This window comes from Syngnathoides biaculeatus, chromosome 5 (assembly GCF_019802595.1).
Source record: "Syngnathoides biaculeatus isolate LvHL_M chromosome 5, ASM1980259v1, whole genome shotgun sequence".
Taxonomy (NCBI): Eukaryota; Metazoa; Chordata; class Actinopteri; order Syngnathiformes; family Syngnathidae; genus Syngnathoides; species Syngnathoides biaculeatus.
In genome coordinates, this window is record NC_084644.1 from 27,502,842 (window position 1) to 27,521,176 (window position 18,335).

Genomic DNA, 18,335 nt, shown 5'->3' on the forward strand with positions numbered 1-18,335 from the left:
ATCTATTTTCTATACTGCTTATCCTCACTAGGGTCGCGGGCATGCTGGAGCCTAACTCAGCGATCTTCGGGCGAGAAGCGGGATACATCCTGAACTGCTCGCCAGCAAATTGCAGTAGTATAGAAATATGTGGTATAATTATAATGTATATATGTCATACACTTGGTGGTTTGTTATTGGTGTAGGATATCACGCAATGCATTGCCAATCAGAAGTCGTGTCATGTATGACACAGGCCTCGGGTCGTCTTCCCAGAGCTAGACAGAGTTAAGTGAATGGGGGTGCCGCTGAATAAAGGTGCCTTTGGGGCAATGTAGATACTCTCAATGAATGATGGTTGAAAAGGCCAAATTTTTCAGTACCCACAGATTCATTCATTCATTCATTCATTCATTCATCACACTAAAAATATTTTCATGGGGCAAATTCCTGCCTCATCTGTTAAAAAAAATCTCAATTTCTTGAATTAATTTCCTTTCACAATAAAATTTTAAGATGGGGAATTTAGGAGGTTTGTTTGCCATGAGCTATATTCATCAAAATTATCCACACATTTTAAATATAAAATATTTCAGTGCATCCCTCTTTCACTTCGCAAAGTAAAGTAAATTCATGTATATAGCACATTTCATACACAATGTAACTCGATGTGATTTGCATGATTCAAAGCATTTGAATAAAAAGAAATAAAACATCTAAAATGGGGGATATTGACAAAACATATAGAAAAATTTTCAATTCTGCAATTGAACTACGTAACTGACATTTACTCTATTCGTGTGTGAATATAAATCGATGTGCTACGCGTGAGCATGATTAACGCACGCGTGACATGTTCGTAAGCGTCATTATAACGCACGCATTATCATATACCCTGAAATGGATATGTTAGAGTCAGTAACATGAATCCCAGCGACTTGTGCATGTGAATATGATTGACATGCATCCTTGAGCGCCAGGGACACGCTCGCGTGAGCGCGTTTGACTCGCAAGACTTTCAGTAGTACATACGAGTGTTGGACGAGTGTTTATAAGAGCAATTGACAAGTGTACATGAGAACGTTTTAGTTTATGAGTGCAAGATTTTCAGTGGTAAGAATGAGAGTGTTTGACTAGTGTTTGTGAGAGCCTTTCAGTAAGATGTGTGCGTGAGGGCATTTGAATTGTAAGTGTGAGAGCTAATCCTGAATCCGGCTCATCATATCATTTGCCTGCACTGTACTACTTTTCACATTGGGTGGCAAGGCCGAAGGCCAGAAGAAGAGCCACTTCTGGCCTTTTACACTAATCACACAAAAATAGTCTCTCAATTTTTCAGCAAATTTGCGCGAATAATGATTGGTACGCCATATCAAGGTCATTTTAGCTTTTTCGGGCATTTTATTGCTTCTGTTTTTGTTCTGAAGGAGGAGATGTGATTCTGCAGTTTCTCAGTACAGGGCACACCTGAAATAATACGGAAAAAGGGGAAGGAAGGAATAAAATGTGACTTTTTTTTAATAACATTCATATATATATTTTACTTTTTTGTGCAGTACACCTTAATTTAATCATTCTTGATAATATTTTAATTTCCTACTTTTCAGTGTAGTGTTAATGTTTAAACAGTGACATAAAATTTTACATTTAGTTCCCTTGTATTTGGGCCTTGGAAGAGTTTGATAATCACTGCCGATGCTATTTTTTCTATGCCGACTGACCCCCTCCCCCCCACACACACACACGCACACGCACACAAATACACACACACGCAACTAATGGGCCCTACTTGCAAAACCACACACACCACCAGCAGCATCTCATCATGTCCTCTCCAACACAGAATATAAAGCAATGGAAAGTCTCTGATGTATCTGATGCTAGAGACGGGGGCGCCCTCAACAAACACTGATTGCCCTTCCCGCCTCCCCGGTCAGCTAAGAGCACTGATGGAGAACAAAAGTATCTCTTTTTTTCATGCATCGTCTTCCCTTATGTCTGATTCTCTATGCTAGTCGCAAACAGATGCAAATGGAATAAAAAGGGAAAGGAGCAGCCCTTTGTGAATTGTGTGTTGCATATACTCTAAGCCGCAGGAAGTCATTGGACTTGTTTATTCATGTTGGCCACAACATTCTTATTTTGTGAGATCTCCTACGAGAGAATTAAAGGTCCCATATTTTGGCTATTTAGAGTTCCATAGAGTGACTCTCGAACACGGACTCATAATATTATATATAGACTCACACATATACATACAGTGGAACCACGGAATTCAAACGACTCGCGAGTCATACAAATCATACTTTGACCCAAAAAAAATGAGTCAAAAATGCATGCGAGTTTGACTCAATTATTGCAGTCCGAATACCCGAGCAAAGCCGAACCCAAGTTGAACGGGAAGCTGAGTCAAGCCGAGCGATGCCAAACGCACACTGGGTGGTTGCCGAGACCAGCCACTGCCCACTTCGAGTCAGGCAGTCACAACGTGAGGATGCACATTTGCCAGTGCTTCTCAAGATTTTTCCTTTGTTATCTTTCCACTATTTTCTTAGGCACGGGCCCAAAGAAAGACAGCAGTGCTGTCAGCAGGAAAGAAAAAAGGGAAATTCTGCGAACCGCGGTGGATTTAAGGAAGGAGATAATCGCTAAGTATGAAAATCATATGTGTGTTATAGATCTGGCTAAGTTGACTTTTTTGACTATCCTAACGAATAAAAATGTAATAAAAAGCAGATAGTGTTGCCAAAGGAGTGACTAGCGTTACAAAGCAAAAGATAGATAGGATAATGGAAGAAATGGAGAAGCTACTGGAGAATCACCCAGTCAAGTCATGGAGGGTGACTTGTATGGCGTAACCCTGCCTCCTTCCCTCCGCCAACATCCTTCCACTGATGCCGTCACACTGTGACCAAAAAGATAAATAATACACATTTAAGTTGATTTGGTTAGGGATATCCTGGAACCCATTCCAGGTGACTTTGAGCGAGAGACGGACTACATCCTGAACTGGTCTCCTGTCAGTCACTTCTTTAAATTTTCAATTTTATTATTTGGTGCACTCTTGCATATTCGTGGTTTAACTATTTTTCAAATTTTCCTCACCTCTCTATAGCTTTTATGATGCCAGTCTTGGAACCTTTCTGAGACCTCTATTACACCAAATATTCCCCTGACTGTAATTGGCATTATTTACATTGCACTGTGAGTCTACTTTTGTGATAATATTTTCAGGGCAAGAACATTTTGGAGCCTAGTTCATGAAAACATTTCCATTTTAAAGGAGAAAAAGCACACAGGCCCATTTGATGAAATTAGCCCCATACATTACGTGGTCAGCGTCCTGGGAGGCTTCACTGGACATTAACGGAGGATTAATTTAGTGATGGCGGCATCTTTATCCATTGCAGCATTCAACAAAAACGTGTCATGGAGAGAGAAAAAAATGGTACAAAAGAGAAGAAAGCTCACCACACTCAAATCATTGAAGATGAATGTGCTAGAAATTAGCTTTTATTCATCATCTACTACACTGAATGATGTGTAACATTTAGAGGAGCGTTGATTGGCAAGGCGCCCGAGTGACATGTACATTGTTTGCATTAGAAACAAGCATAATGGGCGCTCTTAACATAGCGCAGATGTCTCATTACATTTGCATCCAATTAGAGCAGCATTACATCAATTGATCCTTTTCATCAGCCCAGATAATGCTCGCTGATTGCAGACTTTTCCGCCGCATGCAAAATTCTTGGGCGCACTCTTAATGAAATGCAATTAGCGGGCTCTCGCATCTGGATTGACGTTGATTCTATGAAAGGCAGTCAGAGAGATTAGGGGCTTTTAAAAAATGGTTGAGTCAAAAGTCAAAGAGGAATTTCTTTTTGTGCTGCACCTGGACAACTTTCACTTGAAATATATTCACTTTTGATGCATATTTGAAAAAAAATGTGAAAGTCTCAGCAAATTATCATTTGTAGACCAAATTTGAATTCCTAACCAGTCTTGGGACCCTAATCCGAATCTTTAACTGTGACCTGAAATCCTCCACCTCCATTGAAAACCTTATCAGGTTTGAAACCTTAATTTGAAGCCTTCATTGAACCTTGAAACACTAACTTAAAAGTCTAGCCCTGTGTTTAAACCCTGATCCTTTCCTTAAATTCTACTTTGGAAACTTTAACTGAGCTTTAAGACAAAAGCCCAAGATTCCAACACGGAAACTTGAATCACAATGTTATATCCCTAATTATTGTTTGAAACCCGAACTCAGAATTAAGATCCCCAATCCCTTGAAATTTTAACTGTAGCTCAAGATCCTAATCCATTTTTAAATCCCTACATTAAAACAGTTTTGAAACCCAAATTTGAAACGTTGACTACAACTGCAACCCAGATTTTGAAACCCTATTGCAGAGTTGGAACCCTAATTTCAAACCTTAATGCTGTTTCATAACCATATTTTAAAACCCTCATTTTAAAACTCAATTCTTGTTTTCAACCCAATTTAAAATACAAGCTTTTGTTGACACCCTGATTTGAAAACTTAACCCGTCATGACCTGAAACTTACCCTGTCTTGAAACTTTAACTCAGGCATGAAAATGTCACTGTAAATTGTAACTCTAGTTTGAGACCCTAAATCTGTGGTGAAATCCTCACATACACCCATAAACGTGACTGACAACCATAATTTGAAACCGTAACCCTTGTTTGAAACACTGACCAAGGTGTGAATAACTAATTTCAAACAGTAACTCTGGTTAGAAATCAAATTTGAAATCAGAACTGAAATTTTAGCCCTGGCTTGATACACTAATTTGAAAATCCTCAAAATCTTATTGGAAACTGTAACCTTTATTTAAAACCATGACCCTTTTTAAAACCGTAGTCCGTACAATGGCAACAATTCGACATCCTAACTCGAAACTAACCCTCCTTTGAAAGCATAATTAATGCTTCTAAAACCTAATTCGAAACCTTAATCGACACTTAAAAATCAAAGTTCAAAGTTGTGATTTCAACTCATAATTGAACTAGCCCTTCAGTGAAATGCTAATTTGGAACACAAACCCTTGTTTGAAAACCTAATTTGAAACCATAATCCTGGCTGGAAAGCCACCCCCTTGCATCCTCCATGTTTCTCCGTGTCCATTTTGTTGCGTACATGCAGTCAGTAACAGTTTAAGTACGGCGCCAACCTGGTTGGTCGCGCAGCAGGCTTTCCAAACCTGCGCAAATCCGGGTCAGAGCACAAATTGGGAGTGAGTAGAAGCTTCTGGCTCTAAATTGACATTGACTTCTCACCTCACGGCTATCCATCAGGAGATGACAGACCCAAGGCACTTCCTGCACTCAGGTGCGTTTATTATGACCACTGGGTTAAAAAACAAAAAAGTGTGAGCGTGATGGCGCCCTATGTAATATTTGTGGTTTGGGAGCAGGTTTTTTTATATATATTTTGGAGGGAAGGCGGCCTGAAGAAGCTTGTCTTTTCCACTCGTCCTCTTTGTCACTGGCGGGGGGGAAAACAGGGGGCGAGTCTTCTTGAGCCGACTCTCTCACAGTTCATTAGTAACTCCCGCTCTGGCCTGACCCTCCGGGGATTCAATGCCAGCTCCTCTTATGCACCCCCCTTGTCATGCACACACATACCCCTCCCAAACATACACTCCCTCACACACGTGGTTCCCTGCAGACATGCAATTTTAAGGGATTCACACAACCTGACATTTGCGCTGCACCTATAACAATGAGGGCTTGATTAAAAAGGCGGGATGGAAACAGAGGCAGCCTTTGTTCTTTTGTCCGCAGCCCAGAGTTAAATAGGACTTAAGAGGCGACAACTCCTCAGTCAAATTGCGACTCCCTTGCACTGAGGTATCAGAGTTTGCGCCCAACATCTGGGAATAGATGAGGATGCCGCTAAAGCGGGAGCAGGAGGGAACATCGGAGCTGAAGCTCTGGGGTTGCTGCTCCGGTGAATTTCCAAGTGTTTGAAGTGCACGTGGAAGTGAAGCCGGTTTTTATCTGGGTTCAGAGGCAACGCACAAAAGACAGCAGCGGCGGAGGCAGCGGTGGTGCTGTGCGACTTGGCGGATTTTCAAATTGGGATCAAAAGGTTGGAGCAAATTAATAGGCTAAATACTAGTTGCTAAGCTGTTTGAAAATATGGAGTTTGGAAAGTACAAGTCATTGCTCTTAGGATCATTTTCCATGCACACATTATAGAAAATATTCACAATTGTCGACACTCCGTCGTTATGTCACATTTCACTTTTTGCGGGTTCAGAGCATCGCAAATTAACTTGCTATGTATCGCAGGATTAAATGGTTGTTTTTTGTGATTATGTTTTCGCACAAACTGAACACTAAGCGAAAGCCAGGAACAAAGAGTGCTTTAAAGACAATGTCCAAAGTTCAGAATCATTTTGTACTTGATATAAGGCTAAATCGCAATGCACAAAAAGTACAACTATCTGAAGATACACAACGGCACGTCTATCTCCAATAAAGTCAACAACACTAGTTCACTAAATATAGCCTACCACTACTCGCTAAAATGAATTTTAATCCCTCCAATTATGCTCTGAATAGAGGAATTATGAAGACAGTTAGTGGTGGTATTTCAATTGCTTATTTCTTGATTTTTCGCTAGCCAAAGTGTGAATATTTTTAAATCCAGATTGAAAACGTTTTCATTCTGAATCCTATCGAAAAAATTTTGGCAGATCTGAAACCGGATCTTACAACAGTTCTGTTTGGAGGAATGGGTCAGGATTCCTGCAGACTACTGTCAGAACCTTGTGGAAGGTTACCCAAAACATTTGATCACCATTCCACAATAGCACCACTTCTGGTCCCTTAGGCATACCCATTAGAGGTGTAACAAAAACAAAATTTAAAAAATGGGAAAGTTGTTTTGAAAGATGCAGGTGTATCGTACTTATAAATCCGTCTCAATATAGTTTATAGCAGCCAATGGCCTAATCTCGTGAGAGTTGGACCAGTTATGTCAGATAGCATTGTGATGAGAGTTTGTTAGGGAAATTAATTGAGGAACAGCAGACTTTGCAATGATTCATAATGCTCGCAGAAACTTTCGTCTCCAAAGTGTGGAAGAAGTTCAGGTTTTATAAGAATAATGGAGTATTGGTTAAAAGCATTAACATATACAATGATAAAAGTACACTCAAGTCAGCAACATCACCACAGTCAGTGAAACAGCAGGGGGAAACAGATGAGGAGTTCGCCAGTGCAGCTACAATAAAGAGATGGACAGACAAAGACATACTCACCCACAACTCTCCAAAAGCCAAAGTAATAATAACCTCAATAAACAGGGTTTATTGTTAAAGACTTGGGGGTTTTGGGACATAATAAACATGTAACAGGCCTGATGCGGCATACTGACTCGACGACATTTCACTAAATGTGTGTGCAGGAGTTGTACATTTGATTTGAAAATAGTTATTCAATACACAACAAAACTGACAATTGTTTTAAGCATTAAAGAAAAGAGGATTGCTGTCAGTCAATACCTTTACTCACCAACTAAAAAAAAAAGAAAACTTGGTTTTCTGAAAGATCCCAATATGATTTTCAACAGTCATATTAAACAATTATTAAAATTGTCTTTTCCAATCTGATGAACATATCTAGACTGAAGGCTTGTATTTGTCAAACAGACCAGGAAAAGCTCATTAATGCTTTTATTTCAAGTAGACGTGACTATTATAATGATCTTCTGACTGGACTCCCCAAAAAGACCATTAAACAGCTGCAGCTAATTCAGAATACTGCAGCTGAGGTTCTGACCAGAAGCAAGAGGTCAATGCATATAAATCCAATTCTAAAGTCCTTCAGAATATATTTTAAAGCTCAGCTACTGGTCTATAAATCACCAAATGGTTTAGGTCCTGAATGCATGGAACAAATGCTTACGGAATGCAAACATAGTAGAGCTCCGCGATCAACAAACTCTGGTCAAATAGTGGAGCACAGAGTCCAAAGCAAACATGGTGAAGCAGCATTTTGCTATCATGCTGTGCACAAATGGAAAAGATTCCAACAGAGGTGAGGTCAGCCCCAACTGTGAATGTTTTTAAATCCAGGTTGAAAACTCATCTTTTTTCTTATGATTTTTAGAATATTTCCATTTTTTAATTATATTTCTTGCACTGTATGCATTTTTTAATTGTACATTTCACTTTATTATTTTTTCCTCTCCTATTAAATGTTTAATTTCTTTGCAATTAAATGCTTTTAATCATGTAAAGCACATTTAGTTAACTTGTGTAAGATATGCGCTATATAAATAAAATTCCTTTTCTTTGGCTTTACTATGCATATTTTGAGGGATGTGGGAAGAAACTGGAGTACCCGGGGAAAACCCACACAGGCACAGGGAGAACAATCAAACTCCACAGAGGCAAGGCCAGATTTTAATTCTGGTCCTAAGAATTCTGAGGCAGATGTGCTAACCAGTTGTTCACCGTGACATCAGTACGGTATCATAAAAAAAAAAATTAAACATTAAAAGTACAGTTACAAATGCACTTCCCTCGTATTCATAAATCTCTTTGAAGCAAATACCATATTTACCAAACTGAGTTCATTTTTTTCATAGAAAAAAAAGTCTACTTACGACAAAGAACTCATTGCAAAATACCCTCTCAAACTGAGTCGTGCTATCTTCATTAGAATCATAATCTCACTGACTAAAACTGAATCAAATCATTCCATGTTAAAATATACCATCTTTAAATCATATTGCACCCCATGTATTAAGATAGATATCAAGCAGTCTTTTATTGGAGATACTCACAGTCCACAGTCCGGTGGACCTCTGATATGGAGGACCAGCTCATGGGGCTTTGGGAAGCCCGAGAGCGCTTATATCTACTCTTGATTTTTTTAGGATTAAGTTTAATGTTAGGTTTTATGTTTTCTTTACATGTCTCTAAAAGATATATATTTTTTATTATTATAAAAATTGTTATGTGTGTACCAGGTTTAAACTAGGCTGTGGCCTGGTGCAAATTTGTTGTACGACTTCAGTATTTGGAATAGTGCAACTTTACAGCCATTTCACCTTGGACTATGATCCTCTTGTCCTTTTACCGCTCATTTAATACCCTGATATTTGCAGGGAGGAACAAACTGTTCCATAAATAGAAACATTTCAGCTTTTTTCCCCTCTAATGAACATTGCTTTATGGCAGTATACCACCTCAGTCTAACAACACATACGATGAAAAAAAATAAGAGTATTAGCGTGAGGAATCAGCATGGTGTGCATTTGACGAGGCATATGCTCTCAGCAGCCGTTTGGCCTGCCACTTTGAGCTACGATATGAAAACACCATCTGGCGCTCAAGCTAGTGGCTAAACTACGTTAGCCGGGGGCCGCATAGGGCCCCGCTGTGTCCCCAGATTATTTTAGTGGTGGGTTATATCCTCTTGATTAGCCCCCAGTTGCTCGGATTATTGGTTAATCATCATTATGTATGAGTGAGCGAGCCGCTAAGCACCTGCACTTTCACTTAAGTCTCGTTAGCCTAAATGATCAGAAACTTGGCCAGCGTGGTTTAGATTAATCTAAGAAGAAGAAAGCCTCTGTGCTTCTTCTGGCAGACAAAACCTTGTTTGTATCATCTTATTTTGTCCTGGGGAACAGATGATTACAGAAGCAGCAAATCTTCAAAATCAATCTGTTGTTTCTCAAAATAAGCAACAATGCGACAATGCGATTGCGTGCAAATGTCCCAGCGAGACTGCTCGTTTTTTTTGTTTTGTTTTTTTTTAGAGAACGATGTCGACGAGGAGTTACAGCTTTTGGAACATCGCTAAAAAGATGGGAGGGTGGCTATACATGTATGTATGAGAGGAGTGCGTTAGACTTTAACTGGTGTGTAATTCAGAGAAAATGACTCCATTGTTAAATTAATGTAATTAATTACAAGGAGTGTTACAGTAGGTGTATACACGGCTTCTGTTTGTCTACATGGAACATATTGGTCCCGGTATCCACACGTTTTTTTTGTTTTTTTTCAAATTTAGGACCATTTTGATGTGCTTGATCCAACTCCATCCCTCTATTTTCTTAGCCGCTTATTCTCACAAGGGTCATGGAGTGCTGTAGCCTATCCCAGCTGTCAACCAGTTGGAGGCAGGGTACACCCTGAACTGGTTGGCAGCCAATCACAAGGCACATGTACAAAGACAATCACACTCACAATCACACCTGGGCGCAATTTAGAGTGTCCAATTAATGTTGCATGTTTTTGGGATATGGGAAGAAACCGGAGTGCCTGGCGAAAACCCACATAGGCACAGTGAAAACTGGCATAGGCAAACTCCACACAGGGATTGAATCTGGGTCCTCAGAATTGTGAGGCCAACTGCGCCACCATGCCGCTGCTCAATCCAAATACCACAATGAATTTGCTCAATCAGGTCATTATTTAGAATTATGGGCACACTTTTTTTAATGTATTATGTGTATTTTCACACTTTATCAGAGATTCTCAATTTGGGGTTGTGAGTCCTTCCTTGTAAGAAATTAAATACACTAACTGTTGGACATTTCTGGAGATTTTATATGCAGTGTATATAAAATCACGTGAACAAGAGATGTCATTTTCGGATTCAGTGATGTAAAAAATGTCCTAAATCAGTTTTTAAAAATGGGGGACTTGAAAAAAACTGAACTGTTCAAATTCTTACCATTTGCTCTCATGGAAGTCTAACTAAAAATCACAACGACCTTTTTGGGGGAATGGGAATGAGTGACTCAATCATTGCAGCTTCAAGTCTCGAAAGGCGGGTCAGAAAACCTACAGCCTTTAATCTTTCTTCCAGTATGATGCTTTGTGTTCAATATGTATTCATTGCGCTTTTGAGAGGAGCTAGGAGGAGTAGCAGTGCACAAATGCAATTATGGCTTATCATTCTTCTGCATTGTCGTCATTAGTCAATGTTAGCATTTTTGTCACCATTTACCAATACATGTAAACAGTGGAATTTGATACACGATGGTACCTTGATTTTAGAGTTTAAATCTTCCTGTGACCGTGTGTAACTCAAATCATTTCTATCTGAAATCAACATCTATTAAAAATATTGAAAATGCCATTGATCCATTGAAATCCCTCTAAAAACATTTGTAATCAGAGAACTAGCACTCTCCAGTAACCAAAACAAAGCAGTCCGAGCATATAACTCCTATCCTAAAGTCCTCGCAGTGGCTTCCAATCAGCTTTAGAAAAGATTTTAAAGTTCTGCTCCTGGTCTATAAATCACTAAATGATTTTGGTCCTGAATACATGAAAGAAATGCTTACGGAGTCCAAACCCAGTTGAGCTCTGAGATCAACTGACTCAGCTGAAATAGTGGAGCGCAGAGTCGAGAGCAAACATGGTGAAGCAGCATTTAGCTATTAAGCTGCCAACAAATGGAATAAGTTGCCAACAGAGGTGAGGTCAGCCCCAGGTGTGAATGTTTTGTAATCCAGGTTGAAAATTCTTCTTTTTTTTCCTCATGCTTTTTAGAATATATCCACTTTTTGATCATATTACTTGAACCCTTGGTTTTAACTTTTTTTTATATTTTGTCATTTTTATTGTTTTTATCCCGTTTTAAATTTTTTTATCTCTTTGTTTTCAAATGCCTTCAATCATGTAAAGCACATTGAGTTACCTTGGACTTATACAAATAAATTTTCTTTGGTTTGCTTACAGTACAAGAATATAAATTTTTCCCAGACTATAAACAATACATGGCTTTGAGTAATGTTACATTTTATTTTGCTTCAACGTTTGTGTTCAGCTCTGTTGTTTCAACTTTTCTAACTACTGTGATATCAATGCTAGTTCCGTGAGCATATCCAGAGTGTGTCGCATTGTGTTGCAGATATTTGTTACAAAAGGTCATGTGGTGTCTTCAAATACTATACATGCATAATGGTCTTACATTTAGTTTGACAATAAACTTCAACTGGGAGAGACAATAAACTGCTTGAAGCAAGCACATTAGGTGTCTTTTTTTTTATTATTTTGTTTGTCAAAGTGCACACGACACACTCAGAGAGAGCAGAATAGATTGTTCACTTTTTTAAAAGCTCACTCATACCTCAAAATTTTGCTCACAACACAAACCAAGATTAAAAAAAAAAAACGATATGCTGGCAATAAATCGGAATAGAGCATGTAGACCAGCAGTGTAAACCGAGCCCGAGTTGTGCCATAATGATGCCTGCAAACAAAGTGCCGCGTCCTCGGTAGAAAACAGATGAGGAATACTCATACGCCAGGTGTTTCTGAAAGAGGAAATGAAGTGAACTTCATGTTGAACAAGCGACACTGATGAAGTGCTTTACAGTACAATGCTGATAAAGTAAATTGATCCTTCAATAAATCCCAGGCCTGAGTGACGGGCCGACAAGACAACAAAGTGATGAACAGCTTTCATCAGCAGAGATAAAAATCTGCCGTGATGTGTCATTAGCACTGCTCAGCGAACAAGGTGAAAATTAATGGAAATGATCCGCCCACCACTTTAATAGGCCTCACATTTTGGGCCATTTTTGTTCTTGTACGAGCAACTGTTGGGGAACGAACAAAAATAGATAGATAAATAAATAAATAACTAGTAAACAAACAAATAAGTAAATAAATAAATCTGCATCCAAAGTGGAAAAACACAGTTAGCGTGCCCTTTTTTAATTGCATACTATTGCTGTTATGCATCAATCAACTATAGGAAAGCCAGCTGCCATCTGCTCTTGACTTCAATCAATGTATTGCAAAAAGTGACTGAACCAAAGGCAACAACTCCACCTTAGATGACCACCATTACCCAGATGGCACTTTGGTGTGGGGGTGGAGGTACGGATGGTCACCACCATGGCAGCAACCTTGACTGGATAAAAAAAAGCGCCCTCTACTGGTTTTTGGTAATATAACAGAACTGTATCGTGCATGGGAATTGATTTCACAGTACATTGCGACTGACATGAATTAGGGTTCCTAATACTGTGGTGCTTTCATGTGCGGTAATAAAACTATTGCAGTATATTCATCCATTTTTGATACCCCAAGTCAGAGTCCTGGGGAGCTAGAGGCCATCCAAGCTGACCCCGAACCAGTCGCCAGGCAATCACAAGGCACATTTAGAGATATCAAAATAATTCCAGTGTGCCGCAGTGCAGTTCTACACTACTTCAACTGCAAAAATAGCTAAGAATAGTTATCAGGGATTTTGGGGAGGCAGGGGTTTGTGGTTGGGGTGGGGGCAATATCTGTGTACCTAATATTTTGGCTGGATCGTTGCGAGTGTGTTTTATCATTATTAGACCAGGTTGTCTATTAAGTGTAAACACTAGTGTCTCAAAATTTAGCTTGATACATCCATTTTGCTCTGTTTTGGACAGTTTGCGTTTTTCCTTTTTACGCCCAAATTTGACATTGAGCACATTCTGCAACCTTCTCACTCCTTCAATAAACACAAACACAAACTCAAACACACACACACACACACACACACAGTCTCTCCGACTGCACTGATGCAATGATGGCAGTCTATAAAAAGCAATCGTGTGACTGTGGTACTTCAAGGGACATTTGTCTCAGCACCTTGACATTGTTTTTTTTTTTTTTTTTTTTTCAAAAAACAACTGGTCTGTTAAGCCCCCCTACCCCACTTCCCATACAAAAAAGAATTTGAGTTTGAAGGGATTCCAAGACACGGCAATGTCAAAGTAGTCGATGCTCTCTGCAGAGATCGGCAGTTAATCATCGTCTACACGTTTGTGGTGCTTGACGGCGACATGATGCTCACCCTGCACCCTGCCCCCCACCCCACCACATATGGGGCAATTACCATGACAGATATACAGTTCAAACTCAACTTTTAATTCAAATTATGTGCAAAACCCAAATTAAAGTAGGATCAAAATTACTGCATCGGTGTTCCTGACATCCTTTTTGCGCACACAGAAAATCATAATTTTATATTTATGACTCATTGTATATTTTGTCGTGTTGAGTGTTTTTTTAAGGGGCACATCATGCATCCAAAATGCCTTGTAAATAAATAAACCAACAAATGTATGAATATATCAATGAGAAATATTTAAAACCCGATTCTCATTCACCAATGCATGCATGCATCTTATTCAGCACCTGCTTGCACAATAAAGATGAGTGCCCTCTGGGACAGGATTATGGACCAAATAGACATTGCGATGCTTGCACTTAGTATGTAAATTCAGAACCATTTGTCCACCCCCACCCAAAAAAAAAAAAGCCAAAAAAACGTCAACTGAGATTTGCGCCGGAGGCACCGAGAAAACAACATTTATTGATCCCTGCTGTCACAGCAATGGTCACATTGTGTGCTTGGGTGAGAGATTGCGGGGACGCGCAAAGCTGACTCGCTTGGATGTTGGGAGCTGGGCAGCTGCACTTCATTTAGTCCAATTGAATTGCGCCACCGGAACTCTTGTGATGCGGGAAACTTCATTTTGGAGGTCACGATGCACACCCTGTTGCTTCATATGACCAGCTATTGCACACCATTATCCTACGCCAGCGACGTAGCGTGACGGGCAGAATAGTCGATGGCGAAAGGTAGCCTACTCAACTTTTTGCGCTCCAAGATTTTTTTTTTCTCATGTAAAATAGATATGCTTTGTCTCAGTAAATGTTAGGGAATACTGATACAGACACGCACTGGCGCTTAAGTGAAAAAAAATAAATAAAATAAAACAACTCACCGATTCGGATGACGTGAGGCATCCCGCACGAGTACTGAATCCACATGAGACAAGCAACCTGCACACAGGTCCAGTATTCCAAAGTAGTCCCAAACCGCCAAGTGTGCCGCATGCTTGTAAAGTCACCCGATCCACTTTTTTCTTTTCTCTTTTATTTTCTTTTTAAGTGCGGAAAGGGGAAAAAAAATCCACCATCAAAAAGAGCACTTAGGAATTGCGCATCAAGACCCAAGTGGCATTGCGATAAAAGTCTCCTCTCATTCTCGCTGTTGCAGCATCCTGATGTTTTTCTTCTTCTTTTTCTTCTTCTTCTTGTGTTAAAGCTGCTTCGATTAGATTCAAATCAGGGAGAGGGAAGAAAGCAAAGCCTCACTCCACGGAGTGGTGGACGGCGTCTGCATCCACTTCCGAGCCAATTGTGAACTGCTTGCTTTGCGCCCCCCCTGGGGAACTTAACCACACGCGCACACGCAAAAGCGCCGTACACGGACGAGCGAAAGTGATCCAGTCAGGTTCAGCGCTCGTCAAGGTCTAAAGTGGCTTTTCCGCGACGCGCAGGTGGACGAGGACACATAAACACGCACACAAAAAGCGCCTCCTCTTCGGGTCGGATGCGGGGGCGTGGGGCTGCAGGTGGTCCGGCCAGCGTGCACGCGCACGTGATTCATGCGTGCGCAAAGAGCGCGCAAAGAGAGAGAAAGAGAGAGAGAGAGAGAGAGAGAGAGAGAGAGAGAGAAGAGAGAGAGAGAGAGAGAGAGAGAGACGTGAGGAAGTGGTTGCGTGTCACGCTGGCGTGAAGTGGCAAGTGACAGATGGTGCACCTTGTGTAGTTTCCTTCAAGTTGATTCTCTTAAGAAACAACAAAAATAATATTCGAAATCATCTCTAATCATGTAGTCCACTGAGCCTTCTCAGAGGGAGTTGTTTTTCTAATACAGTACAGTGAAACCCTGTATACTCACCGTTAGGGACCCATGGACTCACCTACCTCAAGTTTATCCATCCATCCATTTTCTTATCCGCTTATCCTCACAAGGGTTGTGGGGAATGCTGGAGCCAATCCCAGCTGTCAACGGGCAGGAGGCAGGTTACACCCTGAACTGGTTGCCAGCCAATCGCAGGGCACATTGAGACAAACAGCCACACTCACAATCACACCTAGGGGCAATTTAGAGTGTCCAATGAATGTTGCATGTTTTTGGGATCTGGGAGGAAACCGGAGTGCCCGGAGAAAACCCACGCAGGCACGGGGAGAACATGCAAACTCCACACAGGCGGGTCCAGGAACAAACCCGGGACCTCAGAACTGTGCGGCCAATGCGTTCCAGCTGAGTCACCGTGCCGCCCCCTCAAGTTTATTTATTTATTTATTTGGGGAGACACGGTGGACGACTGGTTAGCATATGAGTCTCACAGTCCTGAGCCCACAGGTTCAAATGCAGTCTCGCCTGCATGGAGTTTGAATGTTCTCATGTCTGCGTGGGTTTTCTCCAGGTACTCCGGTCTCCTCTCGCATCCCAAAATAATGCATGGTAGGTTAAGTGGCAACTCTAAATTGTCTGTAGGTGTGAATGTGAGTGTAACTGGTTGTTTATATGTGCCCTGTGATTGGCTCGCGACCAGTGCAGAGTGTACGCTTTGTTTAATGTTTTGTGTTGCAGGAAACTACAGCTGAGCGAAAATGAAGATGTTGAAGCAAACACGCTTGAGGTCTTTTTTGAAGAATCGTACCCTATCTTCCAAACTGCTGTTTCATGTTGTAAAGTTCACTGCCCCCATCAAGCGTTACATGGTCTCAAGTGCACTTGTCACGCAATTCATTACTCACAACGTGAAGCAAAATATTGTCAAGGTGATGGCTTGTATGTAAAAAACATCTCGTAAATTGTGTCACTGTTAGGTCGAGGTACCGATGGAAGAGCAAATGGGCAATTTGAAAAATCTAGTGACACCGGTTGATTTCCTTGGGACTAAAAAGTAAATGAAAGGGAAACAACGTAAACCCCTACTAAACTTTTTCAGCATGACCTCAAAGGTACCTCCTTCAAGAAGTAAAAACTTCAGCATTCAGATAAAATCATGACATATTATTTCAGGGAGTCAAAGTGATTGCATAAAACTGGCTAAATGGCTTGAATGATAATTTTAGCCTATTTCTTACAACCATAGTTTGAATGTGTGATGTGGTAGTCGAAAGGAAAAAATATTGCGGGAGATAAATTGCTTCCAAGAGTGACAGTATGCCAGCAGTAATTTACATTTCAACAGGTATTTTCAGGTATTGTACTGTGCAGCTGTCAGATACTTTGCAATACAACGTTCCGTTTTCCGGGCTGTGGTTATCATCACATCTCCATCTGTTCCCCCACCCATCTATATCATCATTCATCCATTCACTTATCTCTCTATCCATTCACCTATTTACCATCCATCCATCATCCTCCCATCCACACATCATCATCCACCATCCACTCAACCAACCTCTTATCCATCCATCCATCAAGCTATCACCCATCCATCTATCCATCCATCATCCACCCATCCATCCACTTAACCTATTATCCATCTGTCCTCCAATCCATCTATTCGCCCAGCGGTAAAGCAGTAGAGTGAATAAACTTGATGAACTCTCTTTGTATGACATCTAATGCGGCCCAAAAAAAAAAAAAGTTAGTACGTTATGAATTGCAACTATGACGCACTGTCTGACAAAACAATGTCACAATTCAATCTCTGCGCTTAGCAGAACATCATTGGTGAGATGGCGTTGCGCCTCATTACCTTTACTCCTCTGTTTGAAATGTGGAGCTGTGGTGGTGGTAGTGGGGAGGGGGGTGAATAAAGTGAGTATCATGCAAGTGGGAACGAGCCAGATTGACTGCAATTGCATATTCATACCCGCCCCCCAAATCCTCCCAGCTCCCACCCCAACCCGGGAGCAGATTTATTGGCTCTTGGCACAATGTAAGGACTATCAACATGAGTTATGTGGCCCCGCTCTCGCATTATCAAGATTCATTGACTCGCTGCTCTTTCTGATGCAAAAATGTACACAGCTGGTGCGGAGCAGACGTTCCGGGGTGGCGGTGAGAGGGTCTGTGGGTGCCCTCTATGGAGGGATGGTGGACTGCGCTCTCACAGAAACACTGCCAGGCAGACACGCTCGGACAGAAGAAGGGAAGGGAGGTAATTCTGTCTGTTTAGAGCAAAAGTATGACAACATTTCCAAGGCACAGACAGAAAGATGGAAGAGAGGTGAGGGGTTGGGGCGTGGGCTGGGTCTGTAGGTCAAATCCCATTTTACTGTGACTGGTGATACAAGCAAAATGTTATTCAGTTTCCCTTTTTTTTTTTTTTTACCTCATGTGAGTATCCATAAATGATAACGTGATACAACATATCTTAATTGACTAAAATACAAAAATAAAAAGGATCAAAATATCCTATCTTAATAATAGCCTACCCCTTTAAAAATATATACACAAATATTACAATTGCAAATTTCCCAGTGATGATGAAATAAATCACAAAATTCCATATGTGCCATGTACAATCTATACAGTTTTGTATTGAAAAAAATG

At 40.7% G+C, this 18,335-nt stretch overlaps 1 protein-coding gene across 4 annotated transcripts in view; it reads right to left on the reverse strand.

Annotated features, from left to right (window-relative positions):
• Positions 1 to 15,344, reverse strand: part of grik3 (glutamate ionotropic receptor kainate type subunit 3) — a 136,159-nt gene extending 120,815 nt beyond the window's left edge. For all 4 annotated transcript variants that reach the window (XM_061820577.1, XM_061820579.1, XM_061820580.1 and 1 more), the window contains exon 1: positions 14,755 to 15,344. In XM_061820577.1, coding sequence (XP_061676561.1) covers positions 14,755 to 14,866 — 112 coding nt within the window. In that variant the 5' untranslated portion in view covers positions 14,867 to 15,344. The remainder of the gene's footprint in view (positions 1 to 14,754) is intronic.
• Between the last annotated feature and the right edge of the window lie 2,991 nt (positions 15,345 to 18,335).